This window comes from Camponotus vicinus, unplaced genomic scaffold (genome assembly GCF_025532165.1).
Source record: "Camponotus vicinus isolate PSW18456_S1 unplaced genomic scaffold, iyCamVici1.0 SCAF_2, whole genome shotgun sequence".
Taxonomy (NCBI): Eukaryota; Metazoa; Arthropoda; class Insecta; order Hymenoptera; family Formicidae; genus Camponotus; species Camponotus vicinus.
The window spans coordinates 6,258,238-6,278,733 of record NW_028141956.1 but is presented as its reverse complement, the minus strand read 5'-3'; the positions used below and the strand labels follow the sequence as shown (position 1 = coordinate 6,278,733).

Genomic DNA, 20,496 nt, shown 5'->3' with positions numbered 1-20,496 from the left:
GTAGACACTCGAAAAGTCTGAGAATCGGTTTTCTACAAATTCAATCAACAAATATTGCACGATCAGCTGATAATGATGCTAGAATCATTAACACACAAATGTCAATTTGTCTCGAGAGATTCATAATGACTGTATTATTACATTTCAGAGATGCGTCTATTTCCGTAGCTAAACCAACCGAGACCAAAATATTATCAATAAAATTCTACCCCTATTTTACATGAGCCTCAGGACAATTTCTCTCATACGCATCGACATGCGAGAGGACGCACATGGTGCCCCGTATACGCGAGCACGTCCCTGGCGGTGGTGTAGGGTGTGTTCGCGCATGGGGGTTGCGAAACGGCATCGGGACCGTCGTATTGACCAAAATCGGCCGCGCGTGCGCGCTCGGGGAGGGTTGGAGAATCGTCCGTCGACCCTGTCGACCCCCTCTCGAGAGATCGATCCTCGGCCTCGGCGTGCTCGTCGCGCTTTCAAACGCACCATCCCCGCGATCCTGTCTGACGTTCCCCGTCGCGTCGGCCGATCGGCGACATCCTCGCCGCGTTCCTCGGCGAAATCCTCGCCGCGATCCCCGGGCGTGATCGTCGAGCGGCGAGTCGGACGGAAGCGACGGTCAAAGTTCGAGGGTGGAGGAACGATCGAGATATATCGTCGAAGCGCGCGCGCCGGCGATATCGCGGCGCGGCGGCGTGTCGCTGGAAATTTTATCAATACCGCGGCGGCCATCTAGTCTCGCTGTGGCAGTCGCTCGCGAAAAGTTACGCGCCGAAGGCCGACCGGGGGTTGACGCCGAGCCGACCGATTAAGGATTGGGCCGACGAGGATTGCCGGAATAGAAAGAGCCCGAGGCGATCGACTACTACGAGCATGTGAGTACACGTGATAATCCGCGCGTCTCTGTCCGCCGCTTTCCGAGCCGGAATTGCCGAGCAAACGAGGTGCGAGGGTCCGCGGAAATGTCGCGTGATTAAACGTACTCGCGATTATCCGTGATGTCTCGTGACGTGAGATTCTCTCGGACGGTCCTCGATCGCGAACGAGTCCTTGTGAAATGCTATCTGAGGATAATCGAGATACACGCGGGTGTGGAATATAATATTAATCAAGGATGGTCCAAGAGACGTATTAATGTGTCGAAGGCGATTCGCGTCGCGATCATGTCAAAGTTGCCCGATAGACTTTCTATAAGACCACCCTATATTTCATCGAGAAGTAGGAAATCGCGAGCATCGAGCACATCAGTTTCGAAAATTGAAAAGACGACGTGTTCCTAGTTTCTGCTTGGCGTTGGACCGATAATACAAATGGCGATTGTCCCGTCGAGCTGCATCGAGAGTGAATTTCGTGAGCGTTTCCGTGATCAATGAATCGAAAAGCACTTGCGTAAATGGCCTCCCATCTCCTGTCCGCCAACTGTAACGCGTCCGACGTATAACTAGATCAATGAGCGATTATAGAACAGGAACTATACCTCGTGCTCTAAATCGCTCATCGCGATTTACACGCGAAAAGTTTCGCGGGGAGCGGCGATCGATTCGACTTTTCGCGGATGTATGAATGCGCAAAAACGCGTAAGGATCGCGCAAGACTTGGCGAGGAGGGCGAGAATATTGCGACGGCTACGACGTTGTAAGATGCGTTTTAAGACGCAATTGCCGAGGCCCTTGTCGCCACCAATCGATCCTCCTCGCACGACCCGTCCGTCCGCGGCACACGACAGAATTTCCGATAAAGTGCAACGAAGAGCCTCTCGGAGCCCGTTATATATACGCGGACTCGATTTCGTTGACAGAGATATAAATCGAGAGGCGACTCGCAACGCGCCGTGATCTTTTGAACTTTTAAGACGCGATATAACGCACCGATCTCACTTAATGATGTATGCGAATTTCTTTAATTCGAAAAGCGGCAGAAATCGATTGTGGAAAATATTGACGAGATGTCGCATATGAAAAAAATTTCACTCTTATATATTAAATTTCTCGCAAATCTTTCTAACATTCATTATATTAATATACTAATTAGTATGTATTATTTATATTATTAGTTATATTAGTTATATTATAGTTATATTATATTATTTATATATACGGTAATATTATTTATGACGATGGTACAATTATATGTTAATTATAATTTTGAAAACTAATATGTAGCTTCCTATTTCTTGCTTTCCTCAATTCTTTGCACATTTCCTGTTTTCATCTTTATCTCCCTTCACTCTAGCTCGATTATAGATATTACGTTTGTTCGGTCAATCGAGATAATATATTTATAAACAGTATACAGGGTGTTCTAAAATTTAAGGAGATATTCCTCACACCTGAAGGATGAAAAAATGTTATATGGACATAGGTGCGGAAATGCTTATTTCAGGAGTTATGTTGAAAATACTGTTAGCTGTATTACTTACACAAGGAAAAATTTAGGATTAATTATTGTAGACGATAATCGTTTAATTAGGCTTATTTACATTTGGTTTTAATGTGACCTTGAGTATGTTACAATAAATGTTGAAAATGTTCACCATTTTCCTGAATACAAGCAGTGACACGTCGACGCATCGATTTACGGACACATTCAAAAATGCCACCAGTGCGTGATATTCAAGATCTTCGTGACCGTATCACTGCAGGTTGCGAGACAATCCGCTGTACGCCAGGCATTTGTGAATCGATGCGTCGACGTGTCACTGCTTGTATTCAGGAAAATGGTGAACATTTTCAACATTTATTGTAACATACTCAAGGTCACATTAAAACCAAATGTAAATAAGCCTAATTAAACTATTGTCGTCTACAATAATTAATCCTAAATTTTTCCTTGTGTAAGTAATACAGCTAACAGTATTTTCAACATAACTCCTGAAATAAGCATTTCCGCACCTATGTCCATATAACATTTTTTCATCCTTCAGATGTGAAGAATATCTCCTTAAATTTTTGACATACTTTTTTAGAACACCCTGTATATAGTTGTTACGTGCTCAAGTACTTCGCGATCTTGGATAATTTTGATAGAGACGCAGGATGATTCAAGCATTGCCTATCGTTATAGCACCCACACGTTGTCGACAAACGAGGAGAGAGAAAGAAGGGGGAGGGAGGGTGGCTCTATCTTTTTGAAGGATACATGATAATTTCGAATTGTTTCGCGTTCGCGATGGATTACAACAGAGATTGACGAGCATTATCATGCATGTTATCTATCCGCGCGAAAAATTCCTGCTTCTTTGACGAGTAGCGATTAGCGCATTCAATGCATATTTTTTACGCAGTATTTTTTTGCACGTTTGGTACGTTTGGATCATTCGGGAATCTATTACATATATACTTGTATATATAGGTGGGATCAATCGCGCGAATCGCGCCGCTCTGCTACTACATGTCGACTCGCAGTTTCTATATTTAGATAATCAATGATGAGCACATTTACGGCAATGTTCTACGGCTTTGCTAGACGGAAAGGTTCGCGCGTAACGTTGTGACGCGTATGGCGAACAATGAACCATTTGTCGGATTGTTTGTATGTCGATCAAAGACGGAATCTTCAAGACGCAACAGTCTAACTATCGCGATATATCGATTGCAATTTACTCCTTGAGAGTCTCTAGAGATAATTTAATGAAATGATTGTTCCCTTTGAATGGCATAATTCTGAAAATTATTGGAAAATTACGTACGAGATATGCAAGTTATTAATTATACAAAATTAAATCAATAATTTTTAGAATAAGTAATTTGATATATTAATTCACTATATGCATTAAAATTTGATTAATTGTATCGAACCATATATTCTTATCATTTGCTCTAATTTATTTAATTTATTTAGAAGTCACAGCGTTATTTTATCTTGAAGAGTACTTATGAGGAACTCTTAATTGTTGTAAATAAGAAATAAAGATTTTAAATATAATATTTTTACACAAATCCTATAATTATTGATTATTCAGCGCCAGTTCTACTAATCTAATAACAAGAATGAAGACGCAATATCTGCGATCGATGTATTAATTCCATTATGTATCCCATTTTACGTCATAGGGTGAATAATTCTTGGTTTTTACGCATGATGCACACAACTATAGCAGTCGAAAAATAATCCGACAAATATCTCTCAAGTATCTATAAAATTATTACAATAAAAAAAGAATAGAATAGCAGAAATTTTCGAAAAAAAAAACATTTCAATAAATCAAAAAATTTATTCCACAACAAACAAATCAATCTAATGTTAAATAATGTTAAATAATTGAAATAATCAATAATAACAGGAATTTTGGAATCACATAAAAAAAAGAAAATTATCGTTGCATATACTTCAATAAATATTGAAAAGTTATATTAATAAAACAATATCAATAAAAATGTAGACATTTAGACTTTATATATATAAGTAATATATGTATAAGTAATTACATAATCTTTCTATTTTTCAATTAATTTTTGATTAAATAATTACTTCATATAATTACTTCAATATAATTGTTCATTAATTACATTATTGATGTAAACTGCATCAACTGGAATTGTCGTCGAAATATCGCGGCAAATACCGGACGCCACGGCCAAATATTCTGTTGATATTGCATCCGACATCTCAATGAAAACAATCCAGGGAATAGGCACGTACGACATTTCTCTATGTTTAACTATCCCGCAAGCGTTATTCGAATAGTCGATCGATCGGCTGTTGCCACTCGGTCGTTCGATCGTATCTGGCCAAAAATAAAACCCGCAATCTATCGTTGACCGCTTTTTCATTCGCCCTAACTAGCGTTTCTCGAATCGTAGATATCGCCAACTATAAAATATTAGATAATCATGGAAATTTTTTTCACAACAAGAATTAATTTCATGCAATATATAAGTTGATTGATTTTATCGGTATAATTATGTAACTTTGTCTGATCAATTAGTTGATTAATAAATTTTACTATATATGTAGTAAAATCTATTAATCAATTAATTGATCATATATACTATATATTTAACGAATGAATGGAGATTGATGAAGAATATGCTACGACCGGAAAGAAATGGAAAACTAAATTATCTTAATGCGCGCATAAGTTGTTGGGTAATTAAATTGACATTATGCTCGCAGCAGTTCCGGAAAAGTCTCGTTCTGTGCTAAAGGTCATACGATTTGATGTCGGAAATCTAGTAAAAATAAGCAGTACAACCGATATACGCATATAATATTATATATAATTCCCAAATCCCCCTGTACAGGACATTTCCATATACAGTGGATAGAAAATGATACTTGTATTCATCCTTTTTAAAACTTTACAGAAAAATATTACATTAAAAAATGTTACGACTACTACAAATATTACATTAAAAAATGCTACAATTAAAAAATGTTACACATAGTGCTTTATTCTAATATAAAATTATATGAAATTATTGAAAAAAAATATATTTGAAAAAGTGTGCAGTGTAAAAATATATTTTCTTATTTCATGAATAATTTTTGAATATAATTAATCAAAAATATGCAATAATAATTATTTGTTTGATATGGATTTATCCATGATTATATATGCTAAGGCTTCACAAACTGGTTTCATAACAGATAATTGCAATTGTTTAACTTTGAATATTCGTATGCACGTGGACTATAAATTACAATCTCCTGAGGCCACACACGAGTAGTCGACCTTATCAATGATCTTTCACTCCGCTCATCTCGAGAGAGTTTTTTAATCCGCGCTTTCAGCCGATGTTCGCGTTACTACCATCGTCATTATGCTTCTTAGAAAATAGTGGGTGAAAAATGCGTAGGTAATACGCATCGAGTTTTTGCCATTAAACAGCGTGAATGGCGAAATCGTGTCATGAACTTTGCCCTTTTGCGACGGTTTCCACCCGCGGCTTGATATGGGAAAAATCTCGCAGCATCCAAGCACCATAGTGCAATGATGATACTGTAATTCCTGGCTCGCATGTCCCAGGACACTCTATCTACGCATTTATTTCACGTTTTTAGAATCGTTAGAAGAGCGCGTTACAAAAATGCAAATAAATCACGCAGTTTAAACAAATCGTGAAATGCATCGATAATAAATATCATATATTTAATAAATATATGATTTCAATATTATACACGATAGCTATACTTTTTAACGCGTATTTATTTTACACATTCAATTTCTGAAATAATATTCGCGCATTTAATAATACTATTATTATTATTATTATATTTTATTTTATTACTATTTTTTTTGAATTATTAGATTTTATTGAAACAGTTATATTAACACTTTTATGTTGTCAATATTCTCAAGCGGCAATTGATACATTTATAAAGGTCGCGCGTTTATTTATGATATCTCGCGTACTTTAATGTTAATATTAAAATTAATATTAATATTACATACGATATATATAATATATTATTTATATAATATTATTATATAATATATGATACATGATATTTAATATAAATGTTAAATAAATATTCTTTTCTTTATAACAATCGTTTATAGCAATAGTCATCTTTGAAAAACCGCGTCTTTTTCTCTAGGGCTACAGAGGGTGGTTTAGCACCGGATGCAGCGGCAGGTGCAGGCGCAGGCACCGATGGCATCGTCGGCGGCCCCAGGACGCCCCAGCAGATCGCTTCGCAGAAGCGGCTGCAGGCGACGCAAGCGCAAGTCGACGAGGTCGTCGACATCATGAAGACGAACGTCGAGAAGGTCCTCGAGCGCGATCAAAAGCTCTCCGAGCTTGACGATCGAGCAGGTGAGGCCTTTATGATAATAAAAATTTCGCGAGACAGAAAAAGAATCAGTAGCGATCGTCGTTCCCGATTGCTAAAAGTTTCATTGCAAGTTTCATCGACCGTTAATCTTCTAAATCTATTTTGTCGAATTATTGCCGTATTTTATTTTGCGATTACATACGTTTTGTGCTCCGTTATATACTGTTCATTACTGATATATGCTCATTAATTATTATACACGTCACTCTATTGTTTACCGCTTCTATATCTGCAAGCGTTCATTCACGCTGGACATTATTTATTACACGCTGAGAGATTAATTAATATTTTAAAAAAGAATGAAAATGATTTCATTTCAAAAAAGAATGAAATATACATTGTTGAAATGTACATTATTCTTGTGTATAAGAAGATACTATACAAAAAACGTATCGCTATAGATTTATAATGCACAATTGTGAACGGTATAATAGATTTACTCAATTTGTTGTAATTTATTTCACACATGCGTTACTAGATATGATGTTATATTATTCACATCCATTATGTTTTTGCCGACTAAATAGAAAGTATATGTTCGCGTGAAGGCTACATTTTCCATTCATGGCAAAGTAGTTCGACCCTGCGCGTCTGACTACACGTTGATATCGATTACTGTGACACGCTCGAATCGATGCCACGTTATGTGGCTGGTCGATCTTTTCTCACGCAATCCGCTATATATTGTGCAAACGTATATTTCGTACTTCACATTATCCGCATTTAATAAATTACAGAAATTTGTTTCTTTTTAATAAAATTATACTTAAAATAAAATAATAATAAAATAATAAAATTATACTTAATTTAAAATACAACTCGCGATATCATACAATTGCGTAATTGACTTTTACAGATGCACTCCAACAAGGAGCGTCACAATTTGAACAGCAAGCAGGAAAACTGAAGAGAAAGTTCTGGCTACAGAATCTAAAGGTAAGCGTAGAGTTTTAATAATTGAGAAATATTTATCACAATGCTTGAAATTTTTTTCATTTAATAATAATTATTCTATTCTTTTTTAATAGATGATGATCATCATGGGTGTCATCGGACTCATCATACTGGCCATTATTGTCGGTAAGTGCCTCACTAATGCACTGACGTTTAACAGCTGTCAACACTGCCACTGTAACTGTTTAAATGTTTTGTGCCATCTCGTCCCGATGTATATCTCGTCCCGATTTCAAGCGACTAATTCAGTGTTACTCTCTTTAAGGCGCTCTTTGCTTTGATATGGTGGAAGTGTCGACCCTTTGTCGAGATTTAATCAATTGAATATTATTTAGATAGATGTAGTTACAGAAATTAATAACTATATTTTCAAATTCTTATCTCGATACAAACAAATATGAATCTTCTACCGCAAATAGACTAACTTCTGTTTAAAGCTTGATGTTCATCGTGTTTCGCATCTGAATCAGTCGTTCTTGATTAATGTCTCTCTGTCAATCTATACCCTTTGTGCTAAGGAGACATCTATAAACGGTTATGTTTGCACGATGCGAAAAACGACGCGATGTGACAAGCAAAATGTTGTCTACGAGTTTGCATAGCTTTTGAGAAATCCCCTTGAAGAGATTTCTCGAGATTTCTCGAAGAAATGTGCCGAAACAAATTGTCTATCGTGCTTTGCTTGAATTATGTCAATTATTTGACCTCAATCCATTTTCACGGATTTTTTCAAAAACATCATATTCCTTTCTATTTCCGAATAATTTTCGAATCTATTAAAGTTCTATTTCGCAACAATATCATTCTGGTGGATTATTATAAATGAAATGAGAAAATATTGCTTCTTTATAAGAATCTTTATCATACGAGGGATATGAGATGAGATGAAAGACACCGCTACCGGTGTGATCCGTCTGAAAAAAAGGTGTCATTCTGTCTTCCTTTTGTCCATTCATCATCTAACATGTGTGAAATGTATGTATTTCTCTTTTTCCGTCTAGCGAACTTCATGTAGGCGCGCTGATTGGTGGAAGAGATTTGTGTGTGAGTGAATCTGAAGGTAGAAAGCAAAACAATTGCGACATTGCGTACCATTGTTGTTTCTCACCCCGTTTTTCGTACCTCTTTTTTACTTGTCGTAGAAAATGTACACCCCTAAATCTACAAACTTTCTGATTTCGTTCTCGTTGTTTATCATCCGACACTGAAATTCCACTCACCCAGAGCTTTCAGAATATTCCTTAATTTTGATAATGTCACGTATCAAGTATCGCCAGTTTTATAAGGAATTAAATGGACATTTCATTTAAGAGATAATATTTTAATTTATCAAAATTATTATTAAACTCAAAAGTTTAGGTAATAAAATGTGACACAATGTTAGAATAATTATAATTATATTGTATTATTATTATTATTAATATTATTACGCTTTTTTGTGAGAAACGCACAAATTGTTCATGCATTTATAAAACTGGCATCTCTCTAGTCAATGTTACATTGTGTTTGCCTGTGTGATAGGTACTTGCTGATTTATCTGTTGCTACGTGTATTTTCTATAAAAACCGTTATTCTTCCCACTATCCTTCACTACTCTGAGTCATTGCATATTTATAAACTATCAATTTAATTGGAAAGTACTCTCCAATTAAAAATATCATGGCAATATATTATACATCTTCATAAATTTTCGACGATGTCCTCTTTCATTTCTGAGTCTTTTTTTTATCACAACACAACGTACAAATCAACGTTAAGTATAAATAATTCGTAAAATTCATTGTATATCTTTCTGTTAGGAATCTTCTCAATATTTTATTTCACATGTTCAGCGTGTTTTTAAAATCCACACAAAGATGAGAAACTCGCTATAATAAAATCTATATCTTTTCAACATGACATATCTGTCATTTTTGAATTAATTTAAATATATACTGTGTATAGGTATACTTAATATATTGAAAATCAGCGATTTTTCATTAAGGAATACCGATGAATGAAAGATTCGCTTCTAATGAAGAAGACACTTTTCCGAGACACAATCATTTACCTCACCCTGTGTGTGTCTGTGTTACAATTGTAATCGTTGTTATGTGTCTGTCTGTACTTTCGGCGAATACCCTCTTTCTGAAGTTGGTCCCAGGCAGTGATTTTCAATTTTCTGGTGGTCAATTAACAAAGAAAAAGAAAAACACAAAAAAGTGTGTAAATACGTGAAACAACCTAAAGAATGTGAAGCTTCAAAAATTGTGATTCGCGACTGCGACAGAAATAAAGAAACAATACCACCAAGAAATGAAAACACCACAACGACAAATGACAACATCAATAACAACCACAATATCGACAACAGAAAGAATTATCAAACAACTACAACTACAACAGCTATAACAAAAAGGTCTCTCTCAAAGTTTTTGTTTAATCCTATTCTACTCTTCAGTACGGTAAGCTATGATTTTATTGTTGCACCCGATATAACTTATTCTATCTTTTTCTCTCTATTATTCCACCAAAATGCAATTTAAATTTTCTTTAAGCACTTTCTCTTATTTACTTTCTTTTTTTACTGATTATATCTTTGCAAAAATTTTGTATGTAATTTCACTCAAATTTATAATGTGCATTATATTACATAGAAAAGATATTTTTTTGTTTTTTTCATAATTACATGAAATTAATTTTACTTAAAAATATATTTAAATATATGTACTTTTTACTTTTGGATACGACATATTAATAATTGATTCATTTTTATTTTGTTGCATATTAAAATTGCACATTAAAATAATATATATTAATGACATATTATGTAATGTATATGATAAATATATTATTAATAATATAAATTAATATTAACGATTTTTATATATATTCCATTTTGCATGTTTTTCTCTTTCTCTTCACATTCCTTTTATTTTCATTCAACATTTTTCAACTTATAGTACAGCGTGAAACTCTCTCATACACCGTATCCTCAGGAAATAAATATTTTAATAATGCATTTTAATATAGATACGAATTAACTGTATAAATGTTTCTGGGACGATCTTCGCGTGTCGTGCTTGACCTCTTATTATGCATGTACCATCGATTTGATTATTTCTCCCTCTATTAAAAACCAATATCTCAATATAGCATGGCTTATCCATTATGTGCAACATGTATGGCGAAAGCTTGTAATACAGAAAGAAATTTCAGCCAGAGATTTAGCCAGAATTTCCTACAAATTGCAACGATATTTTCCATGGATTTAGATATCATGTTTAAAAAAGGTCCTTTAAATGGAACTTCTGGCAAGAGCAATTAATGCTGTTGCTAATTATTTTCACAAAAAGAAATTCACATACCGAATGTGCCGCTCGTATACTCATCTGTGCTTTTTTATATCTACATGCATGCAAATTGTCTTTATATTTATAGTTAACGCTGTGTCATGTAGCTTCAAACTGCGAATGATTCTAATTTACAAAACGCTTCGTCGAAGACAACTGTATGCAAAAAATGTAAATTTTAAATATGTAATTTTATATTTATATTTATAAATTTTTCTTTATAATTATGAAACTTTTTTTTAATGTTAAAAGAGAGAGAGTTTTATATGTATATTTATTAACGATAATTTAAAAGTTTCATATACACACTAATACACTTTTATTATAAAAAAAAGTTTTATTATAAAAATAATGTTTATAAATCAACTAAATATCTCTTTAGTTAAATTTAAAAACATTTGTCTACGACGAGCGCGATTCATTGCGAGTTTCTGCATGCGAAAAAAATGCGAAATAAAGACAAAGGAGAAGAAATTTAAAAAAGAACGGGAAAGACACAGATTAAAAAACCGAGGAAAAGGAGAGTAAGAGGAACACGGCATGGCTGAACCCCATCGCCGTCCATGAACCAATGGAAGAGAACAAATCTTGTTATTGTTTTCAGCGAGCGTCACCGGCGGCAGCAATACGCAAAATTGAGCGTGAGAGTAAGAGCTAAAGTAAAATAATGCAACAACAACCACAACAGCAACAAAAAGAAAAGTGAAAGAAGGAGAGGAAACAAAAGAAGAAGAAGAAGCGGCGGCGGTTAAAGAGGGTAGTTTACAAAAAGGAGGTAGTTTTTGAGACGAAGAGATAGATAGGATGAATAATAATCTCGTGAGACGGAAATTGTGATGAGCCGTTGACGAGCTCTGCCCAAGTTCTTCGCGACGTAACGTCGAATCGATTATGCGCGAAAATCGATCGATTGTCGGCCTTGCAATTCGGGAAAGGAGGAAGAATGACGGCGGATGATCAAAAGCGGAGGACGTTAATTCAAGCGGAAATGACGAAGAGAGCCGTTGCGATGAAACTTTTTTGTTATCTCTTACAATTTTTTCCGGATCGAGCAGAAAATATCCATATTAAACCGATTCTGTCTTCGTAACTCTCATTATAGAAGATTGCGCACGATATATAATTTACATTTGCACAAAATCCTGTTAGAATTTCCATTATTTCGCAAGTAGTACTGTAGAAATTTCGTTATTATTGCGATTGTTTTGTAAAGTGCGGGAAATATTGATTTATCTCTTGAATTTTGGCAAATTGATCTGTTCATCTTTCAAATCACAAAAATTTTTCGAGAGATATTATCGCAGCGGGACTAGTTTGCGACTAAACGCGCTTGATTGATAAGACTAAATATTCATCGCGCTTTCCTTCATCTTTGTTAATCAGGACTGTCCGCAAAAAAAATGGAAAAAAATGAAAAATACTGAGAGAGAAAAGAATGGTTGTGTAAAAAGAAGCGCGAAATGTTTGCGAAGAAGAAAGAAAGATTCGTTGCAGCGACATATAATATATAAATATATAAGTGTATATATATATATATATATATATATATATATATGTATGTATGTATATGTATATGTATACATATATATGTATGTATAGGAAAAGAGAAAGAGAAACAGGGTGTCCGTGAAAAAATCACCACGTAAAACCTCTCCGGCGAAGGCAGTTGCTGTAGTGCATGTTCGCGCACACATTCGAACGAAACGTTCACGATGTATATCGAGACATTTACTTTATAGACACATATATGTAAATCATGTAAACTGTAAATAATATGTCATTTGTCCCTCATGCGCCATTTATCGAATTGTGTATCGGATTGATCAATCCGCTCTGATTATATCGAAGAAAGTCACACGCGTCCTTTGTTCCTTTATCTTACATCTCGCGTTTTTTCGCGAATTACGCGAAGAACATACTGCGAAGCGGAGCGATGGAAAGGAGGGATAGGAAAAACTGCGATAGTCGCCTGCCTTCGTCGAAGACGGCGATAAATGTTTTGAAGCACACAATCTGTGTACAGAGAATTTAAAAAATAATAAAGAAAAGAGAAAAGAATACGAGTAAGAGAGGAAGGAATAAAAAAAAACGGATGAAGAGAGAATAGAAAAGAGAAACGTCTTGATATAAAGGAGTACAGCAGCTATAGATAATGTTTTAAGGCTTAAAGAAGAATTATCTACAAGATGTTATGTATACATGTTAATAATAATGATAATTATGATGATAATAATAACGATAACATTAATAATAATAATAAACATTAACGATCATCTTGGTGACAAAGAGGAGGCGATTTTCATGCTTCACAGATAGCGTCGAAAAAAATGAATGTTGTTTTTCAAATCGAAGATACTGGGAGCTCAGAAAGTTCCAGCCTTGATTATCTTTTTCCTTGATTATTGTTTATTCGCGAGATAAGATACGTTCATAATGATGATACATCGCACGCGACACATCGATCATTCGTCGATGAGTTCGAGATCGTCGTCAATTTCTATCGATTTTGCCCGATTACCTTCTTTCTTCCGTTCAGTCTTTCCTAATTTTTCAGTGCTGCTGCTGCTGCTGATTCAGCAATAATTTCGAGAGACGAAGCGATCATCTTTCCGATCGTAATCCTTCGCAATTATTCCTCCCTCCGATCCTGTCCCGATGTGCGATGTCTGCGAGTTCTTGCAGATTCCACCGTGACTTTCGAAAAGTTCACCGGAAGAAAGAGAAGGACTTTTCATTATGTCGATCGACAAGATATCGAATCATTTTTGCGTTGATATACACTTTAAAAAAAGCAAAGATGTCAATATAATCTCAAAAATATCAATTTTTTACAATTATTGAATTATATAATTATTATTAATATCATTAGCGTTAATGACAGAAAAAAAGTGTACATATATAAAATGAGATTTATCTCTACTTTTTATTTCTTTCCAAATTATTTTAGCACGGATTATTATTTAGCGTAAATTATGATATTATTGAAAATAATCGATGGGAATAAAATTGGGGACCACGCGTCGCTAGAGTTGCTTTGTGGAATACGTAAGAATCGCAGAAATTGAAAAGCGAAAAACCGATCGACGAATGAGAAATTCTTCGATATTGTCGGGCTAAGTGGCCGCACACAGATGACCCGAGTTATATAATGTTTAAAATGATCATTCTATGTTCACAAACTTATAAACACATAGCTGTACGTCATATCTTAACCGTCGACGTATCCCTAATTAATAATGGCGAATATGCGATCATGATGCTGCGCTTTGAACATTGTACAGTATCGAATAAAAAATACACTGCGTAGTTGAATTGAAGTTATCAAGAGATAACGGAGAAGAGAATTAATTTTTTTTTTGCCGTTTTTAAACCAAATCACTTCGATCGTGAAATTCTCATACTATATCTACATGTAAGCACCGGCATTTCTACAATTTCTACTCGACAATGAATGAAGTCCGATGCTTCAGTTGCTTTTTTTATTATCATACTAATGCTGCACGTAAATGTGAAGAAGATATTATTTTTTCGAGAGCAGAATTTTCACTCGACCATGATCGGTTAAACGCGATTACAATTTTTAAAGATCAATTAACGATCGAATATACATTGCATCGCGCCTTCCAGGAAGAAGATCATTAAAGAGCCTAGTGTCTGTTAAATCCAAGCAGGAGGTAAGAATAATAAACTTGCTATTACATGCCGATATGTTTATTTATCTGTGGTTATCCATAACAATTTTATTTTAAGTCTTTCTTAATTGATTTTCTTCAATCTATAATTTTTTTTTAATCTGACAATTGTATAACTTTATAATACATTCCACACGCGCGCGCGGAATCGTGTATGAAATTTCAAAAAAGCAATATTTATATGTATGTATATATTTTTTAAGAAATTATTTTTCAGATATATATGTGTGTTTCCTCAACTATTAATACTAATTTTAATATTAATACTAATTTTTTGGTAAATATGTATAGTCGATTTTCCTTCATAATTAAAAAATTCCTATGTGTTCCAGATTCTTAAATCTTTTATCGGTTAATCAACAATATATGATATCGATTTAAAAGAATTTAAAAGAATCGTATATATACTATATATATACGAATTTAAAAGAATCGTATGTATACTGAAAAGATCTAAAGGGGAGAATCATATTTTTAGATTTTTTATATATGTTTGAATTTTTATAATTTTCATTTTTCAGAATATTATATTCTCTCATAATTTCTCTTCTCTTGTATGTGACAATTGATGTAGAATATGTGCTTTTACCAATATAATCCATCTCATTCAACTTATAATTTTTATTAATCCATTTTGCCATCAAATCATTACACTGCGATTAAATATCGTTGAATTAACAAGATGAATTATATTGTACGTATAAGTTAAGGTTGTCCCCCCCCCCTGTGATCGTGTTAAAAATAGAAAACACATCAGTGATGTATGTGTGTATGTGTGTCTGTGCGTGTGTGTTTAATTACCGTCGCTTTGAGATTATTTGATTCGCTGTCCATTCGTATAACTGTTCCAATTTATCGTTAGTATATAAATGGTGCCGAGCGTGTCAAGATTTAAAATAAAACGCGACAATACCTATACACTATATTATCTAACGGAATGAAATTATTTCGAGAGGAAGAAAGAGAGAAAGGAGAAAGAGGGAGAGAGAGAGAGAGAGGACGAAAGAGAAAAACAGAGAGAAAGAAGAAAGAATACTCTGTAATATAAAACACAGCTGTTAAGAAAGAAATGAAGATATCAATACAACTTCTATGTTCTAGCGTTGTACATCCTGTACATTTTTCATTTGTCCAAATTATGTGTTTCTGTGTGTTAAACGTTATAAAAGTGTGGGAATAAAAGATACCAAATACGACATTATTTTTATGCCGTAGATAAAAGATAGATCCTGTGTTATTCACAGATACGGACGATTTTGATGGAGAAATCGAAATTATTTGTTCGTCAATTCAATCACTTTCCTTATTCCTGTTACAATTATAATTTTGTTACAATCATAATCTTTCATGTTTCGTATGTGCCTTCCTTCCGTCGAAAAATTTATGGTGAGAATTTTCTTCTTACCAACGTGAAAGAATTTTTTATTCCAAGGTATATGCACTTTTATTAATACATTTTACTGGAATTCAATCTTTTTTGCGAATAATGCGACAGTAACGCAATCAATACACCTAGCTTTATTTATGAATATTAATATGACAGACAGCAACTATAGCCTAACGTATTCATCCACGGAGATTGATGGACATGATATATCTCTCAAAAATGCAAATCATTTTTTCAGCAAGAAAAAGATTATTTTAAAAGTGCCATTTAATAATACTATAAAAAAATATCCGATTTCCCTTCTCTTTTTCCATTGTCATTTTATGTTATCAACCTCTGATGTCGTTTTATCAATACTAGAGACTAATACTAACGCTTAAACGTTTCAGTGAAATTCATGCCGGAAACGCCGCCGACTCCGCCCAGTTATAATTATCCACCAGGTATGATGCCACCGCCTAACATACAACCGGCTGTGGCGCCCGGTGCACCTGCACCGGATGCTGCGGCTGCAGCGAGTGGTGCAAAGTCGTCGGGCGGCGGCTCACCGCAGACCGCCGGCGCCGCGTTCATCAGCAACCTGGACGCCGATATACGCAGTGTCGCGTAAACGATGCGAAAAATAGCGATGATGCACTTGACCGGAGAAAAAGAGGAGTGATCGAAAAAGGTGGAGAAAAAAAGCGCTGTGATAAGGACCGACCTTGATGCAACGTCTTCATCCGTGGAAATAACTAGTCTACGTATTTGCCTCGAAGAGCAATTTATTCGGATTATCATCGGCACATGATGAAGGGTTCGATGGAAGAAGCCGGTAACTTCGTAATTTATTCAGATTTGTTTTTTTCTCCAGATTTATTCACACGTTGTTTGACATTGGTCTTAAGACTCACGACGACTTATTTTTTTCCTTTTCCCTCCGGAACCCTTCAATCATCGGCCATGATTATTTTAACATTGAATTATTTTTGCCTCTATCGATGATGTGATAATTAGTAATTTCAATATTTTACTAATAGTTATATTGTATAATGGGCAACTTTCTTCGAATGCATGTAGTATTTAAGTGCAAGTGATTTTTACTTGATTGTATTGCATTTTATTTTGTGATTTTTAATCTTTAGTCTTTAGTCTTTAAATGAAAATATCGATTGAGTCTTTTTAAGAAGAAAAAAATACCCTATAAATTCTAAAATCCTATTAAGAAATCAGCTGAAACTTTATTTTCGATGCGAATGCACGGAAGGTCCTTCGAATCTCATTCCGCTTAGCTGATAGTTACGAAAAGGACGAGGAAGTTGACGAGATTGTTGACGAGAAAATACACAAGTACGTGTATCGACGTATATACATGTATATATACATTATTACGAATCAATGTAAAATTAAATCTATATGTACGCGTATAAATAAATATATAAATTATTCGTATATTAAATATCAAAGTTTAAAATGTGGAGGTAATAAACAGAGAAAATCATGAAAAAAATCGATACAAGTATCATTCGAATTCAATCTTGACCGAGAAAATAATGTGAAAATATTCGAATGTACGTCATGTACAGACTATTCCATACGAATGATTTTTTTCACGCTTGCCTGAACATTGATGAAACATTGTCTCGGATAATATGATTTTTGAGAAATGTATGGAACACGAATTTATTTCACTCCCTCTTGCGCCAAAGTTCTTCAAATTTTAATAATCTCTCTTTGCGATTGATGTAATTACGCGAATATAGTTTTTTATATCAATCGATTGCGAAAATTATACTCGATGCAATATCGAAAACGCGAGTAATTCCCTAAATACTCCTTTGCACAGTTTAATTATTATTAATACTACTCTTTATATATTATACTCGAGATATATATTTTACTTTTCACATAAAAAGTATAATTGTTACTTTCGAAAAATGTGTAAGTATCTAAAGACAATTCATAGATTTAATAGATTTGTAGGAAAATTTGCTCCCCTTTAAACTGACAACAATATTAGCTTATAAATGTATTATAGTATCGAATAAGTAATCGAATTATAGAAAAAAAAATTATTGATCCTCATATATTTTCAAGCATTAACGTAATGACTTCGTGCGATAATTAAATTTAAAATTGAAGTGTCTGAAAATATTAACATGTAATTTAATAATGTTATTCAAATGAAGAAGAAGAAGTAAAAGATCTTTTCCTATATTAAATAATTGGCATATAGTTATTATTTTCTTATTACAATGTTCATATGCACATCATCATCGTACTGCTTTCATTTAAGAAAAAATGTTAATGTATTAATCGTGTCCTCTATCAAGTGGAATACTATGTTGCTGTCAAATAAAATACACTATGTTGCTATTTTCACTCAATCATAATAGATTCGATATATAAGCTATCTATACACTAAAGTAATTATAAAGAACTAAAGTTTAGGTTTGTAAGTATAGCTACTGTAGGAAAATGCTTTAACACTTAGCCTGTTGATATATTATTGTGTACGAATAACAGAATTATATTAATTGCAATATTTCTTGTACTGTATATCTCACTGAAAAGAGCATCAGATTATTATTATATAATAGAAATATTATACAATATAGAAATATTATTGCATATTAGGCTTAAATAAATAACGTTGTGAAAAATAATCCCACGTATTCTTTTGTCTCATAAAAAGAAAATTTATTACACACATACACACACACACACACACACATATGTGTAATTATTTTTTGCATAAAATAATCGATGATAAATATCACTTCTTTTTATAATTTTAACTATTACGTTATTTTTTGTAATTTTGACTATTACATTATTTTTTATTAAATCGAATAAAAAGCAATTATTTTCACGTAACACAAATACTTGAAACAATTTGCATTTTGCTCCGTGTCAAAATTTCAGAGTCGAATATATACGCACGCGTAAACTAGTGTAAACGATTGTGGCGCCATATCATTCAGTAGCCAATTCTTTCATTTCTGTCTCTTTCGTCCTTCGACCGTACACGCCATGGCTCCGGTAAGTTCTCGCTCCCGCGAAAATAGAGCGATCACTCGTAATTATGACCGAATTTCCTCGAAATAATATCGCAGATAGAAAGAGCGCGTTCGACTTATCAGTCACCTTACGTCGGATTTTCGTTTTATTCCGAGATTGACTCGATCGAGTCAGATTTGTGTATCGTTCACGTTGAACAATGACACGTGTTTTATGCAATGATGATAGTCGTCAAAAGGATTTTATTTATTTTTATCGAATTTTTAGACAACAAAGAAGGCCAAGGGCCCGGCTAAGAAGCAGGTCCTTCGAGGTAAAGGACAGAAGAAAAAGGTGTCCCTAAGGTTTACCATCGATTGCACTCATCCTGTAGAGGATAATATTATGGATGTTAGCAATTTTGTAAGTTACTTTGAATTATCATAACACATCGTACAACTATCGTAATAGCTTCTTCTTTCGATAACGAAATTTCTATTCGAGATGTTTATTTAATATATTAATGAGACATAACCTAGTGTGTAAATTGCTAACCTCTCTATATATGGAGAATTTTAAGTAAACATCTGCCTTGAATTATAATGCCTGCTCCAATTTTAGTCTTATATTATTTAACATCAATGAAATTAAAATTGTTACTGATTTTGACGTAATGATTTTCAGGAAAAATATTTACAAGAGAAGATTAAGGTTGGTGGTAAGACCAACAACTTCGGCAATAGTGTTGTTTTGGAGCGTAATAAGATGAAACTCTCCATTAATAGTGATGTGGATTTTTCTAAACGGTGAGTAATTTCGTGTTTCTTTATGATTGGATTGATTGTAAAAAAAGATCTTTGTAAATATTAAATATTATGGGTAACCTCTTAATTATTGTAAGCTACAGGAAGGACGATATTTGCACTGATGTAGAAAACTTTCTTGTTATAGATATCTCAAGTATTTGACAAAAAAATACTTGAAGAAAAATAAGTTGCGTGATTGGTTGCGAGTAGTCTCGAAAGATAAAGAGACATATGAATTACGGTACTTCCAGATTAACAGTCAGGAAGATGATGATGAAGAGGATGCTGAGTAATTTTTTTTTAATTCTCATTCAATTACAGATTTATCTGTACATACTTCTTTTAATAAAGAATGATAAAAATCTATCTTCTTTCTATTTAAATTATTATACATTGTGTAGTTTGGATATGTGTATAAATATTAAGTGTAATGTAATTTTTTCTCTTAACTTTGCTATGAAATATTTGAAAATAATCGATAGAATGCTAGGTGACATTAATTTAACTAGAATATTAGTTCAAAAATTAAAGATAGAAAAGTTAAAAAAAATATTGAATAATTAAAATAT

The 20,496-nt window shown here is 33.8% G+C and overlaps 2 protein-coding genes and 1 pseudogene across 5 annotated transcripts; all 3 read left to right on the top strand.

Annotated features, from left to right (window-relative positions):
- The first annotated feature begins 154 nt into the window (after nucleotides 1–154).
- LOC145966373 (uncharacterized) lies at nucleotides 155–812 on the top strand (annotated as a pseudogene).
- Nsyb (neuronal Synaptobrevin) lies at nucleotides 658–18,787 on the top strand. 4 transcript variants are annotated; one of them, XM_083089853.1, is made up of 6 exons: nucleotides 706–875; nucleotides 6,541–6,758; nucleotides 7,634–7,713; nucleotides 7,806–7,857; nucleotides 8,733–8,791; nucleotides 16,532–16,670. In XM_083089853.1, coding segments are annotated over exons 1-5 (366 nt in total). In that variant the 5' UTR covers nucleotides 706–873; the 3' UTR covers nucleotides 8,747–8,791; nucleotides 16,532–16,670. The 4 variants fall into 4 exon arrangements, with proteins under 4 accessions (XP_082945976.1, XP_082945977.1, XP_082945979.1 ...); XM_083089852.1 differs by lacking the exon at nucleotides 16,532–16,670 and adding an exon at nucleotides 11,668–14,375 and having other exon boundaries at nucleotides 710–875; XM_083089850.1 differs by lacking the exon at nucleotides 8,733–8,791 and having other exon boundaries at nucleotides 658–875; nucleotides 16,532–18,787.
- A 269-nt stretch (nucleotides 18,788–19,056) lies between these two features.
- LOC145966881 (large ribosomal subunit protein eL22) lies at nucleotides 19,057–20,293 on the top strand. Its single transcript, XM_083091308.1, has 4 exons — nucleotides 19,057–19,163; nucleotides 19,410–19,544; nucleotides 19,806–19,927; nucleotides 20,073–20,293. The coding sequence occupies exons 1-4, from the start codon at nucleotides 19,155–19,157 to the stop codon at nucleotides 20,218–20,220; spliced, it is 414 nt and encodes a 137-aa protein (XP_082947434.1). The 5' UTR covers nucleotides 19,057–19,154; the 3' UTR covers nucleotides 20,221–20,293.
- The last annotated feature ends 203 nt before the right edge of the window (nucleotides 20,294–20,496 follow it).

What these genes read in the sequence shown, in the direction of transcription:
- Nsyb (XM_083089850.1), top strand. An exon ending in CGAGCTTGACGATCGAGCAG is followed by an intron (nt 6,759 to 7,633) that starts GTGAGGCCTTTA and finishes TGACTTTTACAG; the next exon opens with ATGCACTCCAACAAGGAGCG. An exon ending in TCTGGCTACAGAATCTAAAG is followed by an intron (nt 7,714 to 7,805) that starts GTAAGCGTAGAG and finishes CTTTTTTAATAG; the next exon opens with ATGATGATCATCATGGGTGT.
- LOC145966881 (XM_083091308.1), top strand. An exon ending in TTATGGATGTTAGCAATTTT is followed by an intron (nt 19,545 to 19,805) that starts GTAAGTTACTTT and finishes AATGATTTTCAG; the next exon opens with GAAAAATATTTACAAGAGAA. An exon ending in GATGTGGATTTTTCTAAACG is followed by an intron (nt 19,928 to 20,072) that starts GTGAGTAATTTC and finishes TTCTTGTTATAG; the next exon opens with ATATCTCAAGTATTTGACAA.